This window comes from Lotus japonicus, chromosome 5 (genome assembly GCF_012489685.1).
Source record: "Lotus japonicus ecotype B-129 chromosome 5, LjGifu_v1.2".
NCBI classification, from domain to species: domain Eukaryota; kingdom Viridiplantae; phylum Streptophyta; class Magnoliopsida; order Fabales; family Fabaceae; genus Lotus; species Lotus japonicus.
The window spans coordinates 44,750,677-44,765,765 of record NC_080045.1 but is presented as its reverse complement, the minus strand read 5'-3'; the positions used below and the strand labels follow the sequence as shown (position 1 = coordinate 44,765,765).

At 34.6% G+C, this 15,089-nt stretch overlaps 1 protein-coding gene across 1 annotated transcript; it reads right to left on the bottom strand.

Annotated features, from left to right (window-relative positions):
- Positions 1 to 3,300: 3,300 nt before the first annotated feature.
- Positions 3,301 to 11,346, bottom strand: LOC130719626 (uncharacterized). Its single transcript, XM_057570243.1, has 8 exons — positions 11,269 to 11,346; positions 10,997 to 11,080; positions 9,759 to 9,843; positions 4,947 to 5,636; positions 4,538 to 4,726; positions 4,372 to 4,441; positions 3,699 to 4,220; positions 3,301 to 3,304 (listed from the first exon to the last, which is right to left on the bottom strand). The coding sequence occupies exons 1-8, from the start codon at positions 11,344 to 11,346 to the stop codon at positions 3,301 to 3,303; spliced, it is 1,722 nt and encodes a 573-aa protein (XP_057426226.1).
- Between the last annotated feature and the right edge of the window lie 3,743 nt (positions 11,347 to 15,089).

Genomic DNA, 15,089 nt, shown 5'->3' with positions numbered 1-15,089 from the left:
CATTCAAGATCCCAATCTAGAATCTTATGTTCAAGAGATGAGTCCAGTTGACCAATAAAGAAAAGGAGATAGAGGAGTCCATTATGCTTGCAAACTAGCTGCAAATGCTGAGGTCTGTGTAAGGAAAAAAAAAAGATGATACTAAAACTCAAACACAAATTTTCATACTTGTTATACACGAGAGAGAAAAAAAAAAACAATTGTGACAGTAGCTGTAGGATGCCATAATCATCATCCAATGCTGTAACCATCCTCAACTACAACTTCATCCACACCCTGCTCCAAAGGTTGTTCAGCACCCTCTTCCACACTCTGCTCCACGGGTTGTTCAACACCCTCTTCCACACCATGTTGTCCAGCTTGTACCTCAGGAGGTTCCTCCTTCTCTCCAAATGGCAATGCTTCAACAACATTTTCCACCTCGTGTTCTATATAGAAATCAACTTCAGCCTCAAAATTTAGATCATAATTGGCTGCCTCCATTGCACTCATATCGCTAGAAAATCCATCAGCTTAGCAAAACCAACATCTCTCATTTTCCACCACAACTTAACAGTTTCCTTATTGTACCTTAAGAAACTTCTTCAACTAGGATTGTTCCCGTGCGATGCACGGAGACGCGATTCTACAATTTGTTAAAATGCTAGGATTGTTCCCGTGCGATGCACGGAGACGCGATTCTACAATTTGTTAAAATGAATTAGACAATTTATAATTGAATTATACCATTTATTAAAATGAATTAAACATAAGGGGTAATTTAATCATTTTAATATACTTGATTGTAAGCATTTTATTAAACTGAACTCTACAATTTATAAATGAATAAGGCAATTTACATATCATACTATTTTTTTTTTGTTATAGTAGGAAGTGATTTACATATCGTACTTAATTGTTTTACAATCTTTACAATTATATAAGTGTAAATTAATCATTTTAGAGGAGGGCTCTATTGTATTCTGGTCCGGTGCAATTGCTAAGTTAAAAACTTATCAATTATTAAGTCATGGTGCAGAAAAATTTCAATACAGCTACATAGCAATGGCGGTGGCAAACAGCTTTTTCCTATTTCAATTCCTTCATTCAATTTAGTGAGAAGTCTTATTAATAATATATTGTATTACATAGTGGCGTCGTTATCTTATTGCTGCTCCTTGAGGTGTGGTTGCTGGTCACTTGGTGCTACCCGGCCCGTAGCCATGGAGGCAAAGAAAGAATAAATGGAGGAGGAGAAAGAGTAATGTGATGGAGGAAGAAATGGGGGAAGGTATCACGTGATGTATTATGAGTGTTAATCCTAGCCTTTAAATTCTAATAAAATCGATGGCTATGATTTGGAGTAAGTTTTTTAAGTTACTCCTGGAGTAAATTGAGTCCTTCTCATCACTTTAATATCTATATATTATAATTATTTTACAATATTATTATGTTTAGTCCCAATCAGATTTATAGCATACTAGTTCCGTAACCCGTGCGTTGCACGGAAATTTTATGTTGTAATATTTTAATAAATAAATAAGTTATTTTTGTATAAGGCAACCCTATAAAGATAGATGAGGAGAAAAATGAAATAAATAATTGTAATTGTAATTGTGTTGTGTACATCAAACATTTCCAAAAACTTCCTTAAACACTACATTTACAGTATTGGTCTGTTGTTTGGCCGTCTCATCGAGTATACAAAGTTTAAGACCTTTTCTTGAGCGTACTCAAGAAAGAGCTACATATAACTGACCATGAGTGAAGACGGGCCTTGGAAGGAAGAGTCCAACCTGAGATAGTGTTTGTCCTTGGCTCTTGTTTATGGTCATAGCAACGCATATTGAATTGGAAACTGTCTTCTTCTGAATTTAATTGGAAATTTGGAATCAGAAGGAACCAAGTCCATTCTTAAAATGTGCACTTTGTCATTGACATTTTTTCCCGTGATAACAGTTGCACCAATAAAACGTTCGCCAAGTTCGTCCACAATTAACCTAGTTCCATTGCATAAACCTGCTGCTTGGTCTATATTTCTCAAAAGCATTATTGGAGTACCAACTTTCAACAAAAGTTTGTGGTTAGGCATTCTTGAACTTTTAGTGTCGTTCAAAAATTCGGTGGTGAACCACTCACCTTGGATTTCAGAATCCTCATCAGATCGCAAGCCAGAATCGGAGCTCAGATATTCATGCTCTGGTGCAGCTATCATCCCAAACATGTAAGTGTTTATCATTTCAACAGCCTCTAGTATAGGTGCTAATATTGCCCTATCTTGAAAAAATTGAGGGTCTTTCATTTTGTGCGCAAGGTCAGGATATGTATATTTAATCAATTCCATTAATGGGTCAGGACTAATTGGGATAAGCAGATCTGGCGGGATTTGGACATCGTACTCTCCTGCTCCGAAATCTGGATGGTCGCCATTTCCAATTTTAAGAATCCAATCTGCAAAGTCTTTGATTTCTTTTGCTTCATCAGCCGTCTCAGCAGCGGTTAGGCGCATGTTCTTACTCAATTTCATAACTTTGCAGTGTTTCCACAATGAGGAAGAGTTTACAGTAGATTCGACGATTTCCTGTCTGCTTCCTCTAGTTATTACAGGTAGTATTTGTCTAAAATCACCTCCAAGTATTACTAATTTTCCTCCGAAAGGCTTATAGGCGTTATCTTCATTTTTCGACCTCATTAAATCTCGGAGTGTAACGTCTAAAGCTTCGAAACAATACTTTTTCAACATTGGAGCTTCATTCCATATGATAAGACTTGTTTCAAGTAGAAGCTTTCCTCGTAGACTTCCCTGCTTTATATTACATGTCGAGGTCTCTGTAGCATCTAATGGAATGCAGAATTTAGAATGAGTTGTTCTGCCTCCAGGCAAGAGTAATGATACTATGCCACTGGAAGCAACGGTAAAAACAATTAGTCATTTGGATCTAAGTGACGCCGATAAAGTGTTCCACACAAAAGTCTTTCCAGTTCCACCATATCCATATAAAAAGTAGAAGCCTCCTGAGTTTGACAACACAGATGTGACAACCCTCTCATATACAGACTTTTGCTCAGGTGTAAGCATACTAAGCAACTCTTCATATTGTACCTTTAATGCATCTTTGTCATAGTTTAGTTCATCAACAATAAATCTATTGTCAAATTGCAAGACTTCATCATATTCTGGAGTTGGCAAACATGGGTAATCATTTAATGACCTACCATTTCTTTGGAGCAACTTCTCAATTTCAATGATACATAAATTTTTCAAATCAGCATCTGCGATTCGTAGGCCTAAAGTCGAGAATAGTGATAAACAAATTATTTTTAACTGTATCGAATATAACTTATGTTGTTCACAGACAATTCATTAATTATATTGCGCAATGTGATTTTTTAAAGTATTGAATTTCAATTAAATTAAATCTAAGCAATAATTAAATTAGGCTTAATCCAGTTTTTGGTCCCTATCCTTTGTCATAAATATGGCTTTAGTTCCTCGTCGGAGCAAAGGTGGGGATTGGTCCCCAGTTTTTTGCAAAATAGTTGGCTTTGGTCCTTCCGGCAGGTTGGGTCAACGCCGGAGCTCCGGCAGCTGATGTGGCCCTTGTCATGTCATTTAATGAGCTTAGGTGGAATTTTTATTTATTTATTTCATTGAAATTATTAAAAATTTAATTAGGATTCTCATGATATATAACTCGCCGATGCCTGGAGGGATATACTGTAGTCTGCCAATTTTAAAACCCCTCTTTCTTGGTTTCCAGATTCCATCTTTGTTATGATAAACAAATCTACTGGGAAATTCAGCATATGTTAGATCCTGCCCTTCTCGGTATTTTTCATTAGCTGCAAACCAAGCCATAAACATTGTGGGTTTTTTACCACTCTTTTCTAGAACATCTCCAACGTCTTCGTCATCATTATAGTATACCAAATATTCATTTGGAAGATGAAAATTTAGTTTTTTCACAGATGGCCATCGTTTGTGTATGGTAAAGTCAAATGTTCTCCAAGTTGCCTCACACGGAGAAAGATAACGACAATCATAATATTGCTTTACCTCATCCATTGGCTCTTTCGCTTGATCATCGTTGTCCTTATGTGAAATTTCAAGCATTGCTCGGTCTGCGCCTTTGTTGATATATTTGAACAAATATTTTATAGCATTGGACTTGTTACAATACTCGACATTTATGTGAGCTTGATACCTCATAAGGAGCGTGGGATTGTAAGGCACAACATACCTGCAATGTAGGTTATGGCGAATATAGATTACAATTGTAATAAATAACATATCTGAGGTATCCTTCTTTTTTTCACGAAGTTAGGTTTTTTCAAATTGGTATCAATTTAGTTTACTCGGAAAGCATATTACATTTGTAAAAATTTACATACCTGTTATCAATTTCAATGTCTTTTTTCTTGATTACAATCCCTATTTGCCTTCTTTTATACTGCGGATAGCCTTCTTCGTCAATCATTGTGGTGTTTTAAAATTTTTTTGGAAAGAATTTAGTGCACCTACCCTTCTCCATGCATGGTGATTTTTTGTTTGCACTACCACACAGTCCATGTATCATGAAGTTAGAAACTACAACGTGCAATTCGGGATATAACACTGGATCAGGAAGCTCGGCAGAGATGACTTTGTCAATGTCGTCCCCAGTCTTCAACTTATTTTCTCCTTGCAACCAAATCAGTATGTGCGCGTGAGGAAGTCCTCTTTTCTGAAATTCAATTGTATACATGCCTAAAAACAAACATATTAATGATTAAAAAAGTTTCTGTAACAGCTTGACATCATCTTTAGCTTATTCTAAATTACAAACATATTCTTCTTCTAAAAAGAAAACAAAAAAGTAGAATAATTCAAAAGTTTTAATTGATTAGAGACGTGAAACATGATAACTGAGCAATAAATTTCACAACATAAGTGAGGCATAGTAATGCATGGAGAATGTATTACGCACTTGCATCCACTTTTTCAAATAAATGACCATTTTTGAAATCTTTAATCAGCTGGTTCATCTTCATCTTAAAAATGCGAACTAAAATATCTGGACGCTCATCTGGGCGGGATCGCCTCGACTCAACAAACGACTTGATTTCTGGCCAATTGGTGTTGCATGTTATAGTTATGAACAAATCTGGATATCCAAATCTCTTGCAAATTGCCATAGCGTCTTGACAATTATTGAACATGTATCGTGTGCTTCCCATGTATGAAGCTGGCAATATGATGCGCTTTCCAGTTGTTGTAGCTTCGGTGTCGCCCCTAGCTACTGCGTCATGTAATCCAGAATAAACCTCAGCTCTGATCTTATTTTGATTAAATCTCACCCAATTTAATCGTTGAGATTCTATCATGGTATATGCATCAACTATAAATTGTTGAAATAGTCGTCCAATACGAATTACATTGTCGTATTCAATGCGTCTATCCTGAATACGAAAAGCAACAAAGTTTTTAAGAGTAACTGAGTCCCTTTTGTTATATTGATCCTCCACGACAGGTTCCCTGTATGGGATGTCTTCTTGATAACCATCTTCTCCATATGAAAATAACAAAGGATACTGCAGGGGGATGTAAGAAACATGATTCTCGTGCAACCTTGTGAATGTGTCTGTAGTGTCCTTTACAACAACATCTCGTTCGCAGTCTAAATTAATAAAAACATGACATGTGGAAATTAGAAAGCATTATGGCCCACTTTGGTGGATGAGCTTTATATATTATTAAGATTAAAATTAAGATTAAAAACATATATCTTATGGTACCATTTACGTGATAAAAATAAATATTATCCATAAAAGTATTGCTTAATGATGTTTTCTTTTGACTTTTTTTAATTTGTAACGATTAATTACAACAAAAAAATATAAGAAAATCACATATATCTTGCAATATTTGCATAATGATTACGTTTTTTTTTTCTTTCTAAAAACCTCAATTTTAAATTTTAAAATTTTGGAAAAGGGATTTTTATATTTTATCAATTTTTCCAATTATTAAAATATTTTTTTAAACGAATATATCTCTGATTTCACTTTGTTTCTAAAAATCCACTACTAAAAAATTTATGATTTTTTCATTTAAAAAAACTTGGTATAAAGTTAAAGATGTGATTTTGTTTTGTTCCACATGTGCCATTAAAGATTGTCGAATTCCTATTTAATAATGATTCACATTTTAAATATCAAAATGTATTAATTGAATGAATTAAATGTTGACTTTATTGATTTATTGAGTCATCATTTTAGACCAATGAGAATTCATCAATTTGGACCAATCATAATAAGACATTTGGAAATTCATGAGTGACAACCAATAGAATAAAAACATGTGTCATTTAAGTGACTATATGACCCACTTTGGTGGATGTGCTTTATATATTATTAAGATTTCAAAAGTATGGAAAAGGTAGTTGTTATTATTTTCCAATTGAAACGCTTGTATTATTAGCTGGCACAATTTAATTCCTGTGAGAGCTCTATATTCACAATCAAATTAAAATGCTTATGTATATTTACTCTTAAATCATTTAAAAAGTATGAGAAAAGTACTAAAATTTTTATAAAACATTTTCTATTAGTTTCAACTTGAAATCATTTTCATGTAAAATATTTCTCACGTAGGAGCTTTTTACTATATAATTAATAAATATAGACTAAATATGTTTATTTTTCTGTAATTCCCCGTGACAGCCTTATATTCGCAATCAAATTATAATGCTTATGTATATCTACTCTTAAATAATTTAAAAACTATGGGAAAAGTACTAAAATTAAAACAAAACATTTTCTATTAGTTTCAACTTAAAAGAATTTTAATGCAAAATGTTCCTCCCCGTATGAGTTTTTTAATATGCAACTCAAAAAAAAAAGCTATATATGTTCATTTATTCCAATTCTTGACAAAATTTCATATTTTTATATATATTTACCTTTAAACTTATGAAAAAAATTCTAAAATTCTAACAAAATTTATCGTTTGTTATTTTCAACTTGGAAATATTTTGATATAAATGTTCTTCTCTGTTAAGTCTCTATTTTGACAATTAAATTAAAGTAGTTATATAAAAGTAATAAAATTATACTAAAACATTTTCTATTAGTTTCAACTTGAAATTATTTTCATGCAAAATGTTCCTCCCCATAAGAATTTTTTACAATGTAACTTAAATATAAAAAATATTGACGATATATGTTAATTTATTCTAATCCGCATATCATAAATTCTTAGTATCAAAATTTTGTATTTTTATATACATATTTACTTTTAAACTTATGAAAAAAATATAAATCTATATTAAAATGCTCTCAAAATTGATCATATGTTATATTAGGTAGTAGTTAATAAATTCCCTGAGATAAGTGAGAGTAGTTGACTATATTCAATGAGTTGATATTTAATTTTTTTTTTGTTTATTCCAGAGTTTAAAATGATGATATAAGTCTCAATTCTACGTTCAAAAAATTTGCAATTACAAAGGGTCTTGCCCACATTTTTTTTTTGTATAAACATCCGGTACCCGCTCACCCTTTGGGTCTTGCCCTTAAATTTACAAAAAAAAATTTCAAACAAATTTTTTTAAAACAAATCAAAATAATTGTTAATGATAACAACCTTTACCATTAACATAGCACCGAGTTTTGTACAACTTTTAATCCCATTTTGTTTTCAAAAGATTGACTTGCTAAAAAATTAGTTATACTAAATAATTAAGTTTGTTCAACTTCATTCCCCGTGAAGAATAATGAAAGAACAATAATATATATTCAGTAAAAAAAACCAACACTTATTATATTTCTACCGTTTAGATGTCCATTGGTTTCATTACATGATTTAGAAGAGTGACAAATAATGAAAAGAACAATAATATATTTCAATAAAAAAACAAACACTGATTATATTTCCACTGTCTAGGTGTCCATTTGTCTCAACCAAGGCATAATGGTGTGATTCTTCGAGAGAAATTTCTAAACATAAGGGCAGAAGCATGTAGTAGTGGCATAAGAGCCTTATTTTCACTTATTAGAATACACTGTAAATTTTGTATGTTGTTTCTAATTTTGGTAATTCTAGAAAATTTGAGTACCTCCTTTCTATTCCATCATGAACAATAATCACAATATTTTCCGCCAGTGCACTATCTTTGTCCCTGAAGCTTTTCTTGCAAAGAGGAAACTGAAGCACATGCAGAACATGTGTGAATAACCTAGAACTAAAAGGATAATTTAGTCTACCATCAAGATTCAGAAATATAAAAAAAAAACTTAAATGAAACCATAAAAGTGTAACAATGAATCAAGTAATGTAAGAATGAGCAAGTAACGTTCAAAAAAAAAAGACATTTGGAAAATCATTGTAACAACCAATAAAAAAAAACATGTGACATTAATGTTGCTATATGACCCACTTTGGTGGATGAACTTTATATATTATTAAGATTAAGATTTCAAAAACAAAACACTTGTAACAATTATTCCTAATTTAACAATGTTTTATATTCTTGTTTTTGACTTTTAGTCATATATCACCGGCTATGTTCATATAATTAGAAATGATTCATAATATTAAATATTTCTACATATATCATGGGCGAAGATTTGCAGGTATTGAAAATAAATTCAAAACGTAAGTAAGAAAGGCTGGCCGTGAAAGAAATTGGTCAAAATTTGAATGTAATAATAAAGGCAATTATTCAAGGTGGTGCAATTATTCAAAACGTAAGTAATGATAAAGGCTGGCCGTGTAAGGAAATTATTCAAAATTTGAATGTAAACAAATTTATTGAATGTAATAATTGCAGGGTGAATTTGTTTGAAGGTCAATTGCATGATTTATTAACATTTATATGTATGGATTAATTTATTTATTGAAGTGAACCAATCAAAAGTAGCCATGTGGAAATTAATTTCGACCAATGTGAACCAATCAAAAGTAGCCATGTGGAAATTCAATGAAACCAACCAATAGAATGCTAACATTTGGAAATTATAAAGCAATATGACCCACTTTGGTGGATCAGCTTTATATATTATTAAGATATTCATATAAACAGGAACAATGAGTCCATAATTTCAGCCAACAATGACTGACTATTTTATTAAAGAGTATTTGGTGGGACTTATTGAACAAAAAGAATACACACAATCAATATCTCCAACTTATATTTGTCCTCTTCAGATAGTGGCAGCAGCATCAAGCAAACCAGTAGCAAAGATATGCATAAGATCCAAAACTTATAATCGTAAACTCATAGTACAACAAAGCTATTTTTGGAACTGAACTCTTCCCTGGTTGGAGCAATAACTTTGATCTCATTTTGTTTTCTTGATGTTCCTACATTCATAAGGAAGAAATGCATAGAGGTAGTAAAAAGCATATTATAGCAAGATTTCCATACAATATAGAATTAAAATGAGTTTAATAAGATTTGTCAATTTCATAGGAAGAACTCCATAATGCAAAGCAGTCTAGTCTTGAGAATAACCGGGTTCAAGAGAAAATCATATTAAAAATGTACACAAGCATGTAAAATAAAACCATAAGGACATGAACAATAAATCATCAAGCTTTAGTTCACAAAATGGCCTAGTCTAGTTCAATCGATAATGCTTGTTTTGTAAATATTTTGCTGTAGAATTCATGACTTTCTCTAACATTAGCCCATGAAATGATAAAAAATAATCTAATCAGCATAACTCAGGCATGAGAAAAAAGTGTGAACACACCTTGTCCCAAAGGAAAAAAGGCACAATATGGAAAGAGAGCTTACACGACACATTCTGCCCCTCCTTTACAGAGTTCAACCCACAACAACTATAGTAGCAAATTTTCATCTCAGTCTCAATTCCAACAACCTATTAAGAAATAATAGAGATCAAATGTTACAGTAGAGACCAAACACTCCGGGAACAGATTAAAACTTAGCGAAGGATAAATTTATTCATGAAGAAAACAATCACCAAAAAATAAATTATTCATCAACACAATAAAATCAAAGTAAATCCTATGAACATGGGCAACACAGTAGGTAAGACCAAGATTGAAAAACTCATTCGCTGGTGTAGCAAAAAAGGAAGGGGTATAGATAAGTGAGAAACCACGAGTAAGATTCAATGATATAGGTTTAAAATTCATAGCTGGGGCATGCAACTCTACAATGCAAAGCACCAACACAGCCAAACAGACTCATATATATATAAAGATAACTGCAATTGATTTTACACAGACCACAAAGGCGGCAGAGTAACCGTAATTGGATTGTAGACACAACCAACCATGTTAGTGGTAAACTTGATGGCATTGCTACAACGAAAACAACAATTTGAATAAGCTGGATTGAGGAAATCAAAATTTGGAAGGCTGAATTCTTGGAGTTATATGAATAGTGTACTTTTCAAGAGCAACAGAAGAAAAAAAACAAAGCAAATGAAGGCTACACTCTTGGATAACAACCACCATCAAAGTGAAGCTTGGATCAACCTGCAAACAAAGAAAAAATGAATTTTCATATTGTAGCTGAAAAGTAATAGTCATATAAAAATGGAGGGAGGAAGAAAGAAATGGAAGCGATATCCTAGAAGAAACCAGAAGCAGAAAATAAAATAAAGTAGGCTGAGAAAGGAGGCAGAGAGACAACTCAGCAGGACCAAGTAGGCTGGGTTATGAGGCTGCTATGCAGTAGACACACAACCTATAAAGTATAATTAACAGGTGGCTTTGAGAGGTAGAAGGTACCTTGATAGCGCTCAAATCGCATCCTTATGAAACATCTCAATCTTGGTCAATATGCAAACGAAAATCAAATAAAGACTGGCCTATCATATTGAACCCAAATTGGCAATCATCACATTTTCTAATAGTTGTTAGAATGTCAAAATTGACACGCTCACAATAACATCACATTTTCAACTTAAAGCATAAAGAAAAATACACACATTGAGCTCCATCACATGAAAACAATTTTAAACCCCATTAAAACTAAAATTCTCACCCTCATTGGACAAATACCTTACAAATGGTATCAAAACCAACATTAGTTTCAACAAACTGGTTTTTAGGATCTCCATTCAAAGTCACAGGAACGCCAACCACCTGCAGAATCCCAACAACTGTGATCAATATATTTTTATGCAAAATATACATTTGAAATTAAACTAAACGATATGAATAAGTACAACACATAACTCTGAGATTAAACCAGTAACAAAAATTAAAAGATAATCTCAACAATAGAGCTTTTATAAGCAGCCCTTGTATTGCATTTACGATGACAAAATTACAAAATCCACAAGATAGTCCCAACCATACCTTGGTGGGGCATTTTGCTTCAGCAAACGTTTATGCAAGCTGGGCAGCATCTGTGTCTGATGTCACCCCTAATAGATAATGTATTTCAACATTCAGACACCTCTTTCTAAAAATGTAAAACTATAAATGAAGATCTAGTAAGATCAAGTTTCAAGTTGTTGCATGCAGCAAGAGCAACATTAACTTGCTCTGTGGTCCTAATTTGATCTTTCGTCCGACCAAGCAATTCTTAACCACCTAAGAAAGTAGCGATAGTGTCATAAGAAGGAGTTAATAATTTTCTGAAAGATAATTGACAAACTAAAACAACTTCATTTGCCATAACCAACCTTGATTCTTGTATGTGGAAAGATTATCTCTAGAGTTTTCTGGGCAAAGAGACCTTCTGAACCACCTGGAGAAAGGAATAAACACATTCATTGGATGAACAACCAACCGAGGAACATCTCACAATTCAATTTATAAGCATAACAAAAAAGGAAGATAAAAAGAAACCAGCAATACATGTCGGGTATAGGATGGGTTAGGAGGCTGCTATACAATATAGAGACAACCTGTAAAGCATAACTAACAGCTGGCTTTGGGAAGTAGAAGGTACCTTAATAGCGTTCAAATCGCAGCTCTATGTAGAAGGTACCATGATGTAGGAACTTTTTAGGATTCCAGCTTGCAACTTTAAGCTGTAAAAATTGCGAAAGGGAGTCGTAGAATAGGAAAGGGAGGTCAGATTTGAGATCAAATCTGAAATCTTCTAGCTGTATGAAACGACTGAGGCGACCGCGGACGTGGTTTGATGTTGAAGACAATGAACAGTAACCCTACATTTTCCAGGGTGATAGACTGATAGTCTTCAAAGCGGATAAAAAATGCAACCTCCAGGCCCAACCCACACGAAATGAAACGGGACAAAAAAAAAAGTTGCGCATGAACAGTGCAATAGGATTTTGCTTTTTAAGTTAGTAGATTAGTCCTCAAAATATCTCTCAATGTCCACATTGTACACCGCATCAACCCCTCCTCCTATGTACCGCAATGCAGGGTCAAACCTAAATTTCCCCATGTGATGATACACAACAGAAAAAGCCACTTCATAACAACAACAACAACAAAAAAGAAGCTCAAATGTCAGTAAATCCTAAACCAGAACATAACTCTCATCCATATACAAAACAAGGAAACCCATCAAAGCCCTAAGCCCGATCATACCACATCCTAACCCAAATCAAATTAACCCTTAACAAAAAAAAAACATCAAAGCCCTAAGCCCTAAGATTCACGGATGCGGGTACATACTGAGACGTGATTTTTTTTAAATGCTGGGTACAATTACGGGTACGATTATGTTATGTTAGTATATATATCTTTTAAAAAATTATATATATATATATATACAATTAAAAAAGTATATAATAAAAACACATTAAAATCGAATTAGAAAAATGCACCATGTTAAAATTTATTAAATTGAAAGAAAAAGTTTATAAACAACCCTTTTCACAAGAAATCTTGGACTACGTGTTCATTGTTATGCCTCCACATCTATTTGTGTAAAACTCGTGACTGAAAGGGTTTTCATCGACCCATGATATCGTGTATCGCTTTCTAATCTTCTGTTCTGTACTAGGGAGATCTGACGTAGAAGACTGACAGAAAGTAAACCCTAGCAGAGTACTAAAAATATCATAAAGGGAATATTCTCATTAAATGTTCAAAAGGTACTTTTTACAAGGTGTTGACCTCTCCTTTTATAGAGGGGATGGTCATGATGTGGACTTTTGTTGTACTTGGGCCTGAAAACCGGGGCCCAAGCCTTTATACATATAAGACAAATCTAAAGGAATCTTCCAGCTGGCGTGTGGGCCTATCTAACGGGCGGGCGGGATTCAGTGTTGTTCTGTGAATCCCGCCAAGATTGACTTTCGTTCCTGGTTGCTCATTTTGGGCGGGCATAAGCATGACTGACTTATGTCCCGCCCAGTCCACATGCCCCCAAGACATGAGGCTCAAGTTCCTTGAGTTGAAATGTCTTTAATGTGTCTGCTTTATAACCTTTTGATGTGCATACCGTCGTTCGGCGTGTTGCCGTATCCATGCTTGTGCCTTCATCGCCACTTTGTTGTTTCGTCAATATGGCGCCATTCTCAATGTTCTGTGGTATGTCGCCAAATTATTTTTGTTTATACATCGCCTTCATCATAACCGTAATGTCCACGTCTTTTCAACTGACGCACGTATCCTTATTTTCCGGGATTTTGTTATCATTTGCCATAAATGCAGTTGTGCGTCTCGAGGAGTTATGTCTTTTCGTTTCCTACCTTTTCAAATTTCAAATCCCACGATCCCACGACCTTTCCCACTCGTTCTCTCTCTTCCTTTTTCTTCTATAAATACCCTTTCTACCTTTCACTTTTCACTTTCCTGGAAACTTTTGTTCTGAAAACTTTTCATCGCAGCTTTCACTCTCTTCTTTGTTCTCCGGTGATCCTTTCTTACTCCGGCCGTCGTCATTGCGCGGTGCTCCCCCATTGCCGACGTCCTCTTTACTCAATCCTCCACTTCTTCCTCCGGTGAGTCCTTCCTCTTTCTCTTTTCTTGACACTGTTCATCTTCTTCCTTTTTTGTTTTGGACCTGTTCATCTTCTTTTTTATTTTTATGAAATTACCCAGTATGTCGACGCAAAACTTTAGCATTTCTTCTTTAGAACTCACTTCACCTTCTACGGAGGGGGAAGTTTCTGCCCCCACCGTTATCGAAATTCATTCCTCGCCCTCCACTCACGAGGATTCCGGTCCCGCCGGTTCCGTTGATTCTATTCTCTCCTCTAATGGAGATTTGTCCTCGCCCGAATGGCGTTCCAACGCGCATTTAGTTGAAGATAAGTGTCTTTGGCGCTCCATCTGGGGTAGTATTGGAAGCATCAGCTCTCTTCGAATATCTTCTCAAGGGTTTACAAAGATAAATCCCGCCACTTCTAATAACGAAGATCACCTGCTAAATGTTCTTCCATGTGGCGAGGATGACTGTGTTCTTTTGCGCAAAGAACCAGCCGATGAATCGCCTGATTTCTTTTTTGTTTATGGTTATTTCTTCTTGGACTTGAATATCAAGCTTCCCTTCTCGCCTTTTATATGTCACGTTCTTTCTTTTCTGAATGTGGCGCCTTGTCAACTCCAGCCCAACGCCTGGGGTTTTATTCGCTGTTTTGAAATTCTCTGTGAACATTTGAGTTGCACTCCCACCTATCCCTTGTTTTTCCTTTTCTATAAGACAGTCACCACAAAACCTACATCTGTCAAGTGGGTTCCCCTTTTGGCCCGCAAGAACATGAGCCGATTCACCGCCCTTAAAAGCCATTATAAAGTGTGGCAGAAAAAATACTTCAAAGTTATGGAGTCACCTGAAATGAATAACTTATTTCGAGATTCCGATAATAACCCTCTCTTCCCCTTTTACTGGACAAAAAACTCTCGCCGAAAAATATCCGTTTCATACGACGCCTTGGATGAATCCGAGCAGGCCATCGCCGATTACCTCCGCACATTACCATTAATCTCTGGTCACGACTTGATTGAAGCGTCGAAATCCGGCACTTTAAATCAATTTTTTAGTAAGTTTATAATTTTTGCACAACTTGTTTTTCTTTTTGTTCATGTACCTCGCCTAATTGATGCTTTCCATGCAGCCACGATGGGAAAAAGCAAGGTTGATGCAAACCCCATCAAGATGAAGGAATACCTCGCCCAGTCTGCTGCGGCGGCGAAGAAAAGGGCCGTCGAGACTGAGCAGAAGAAA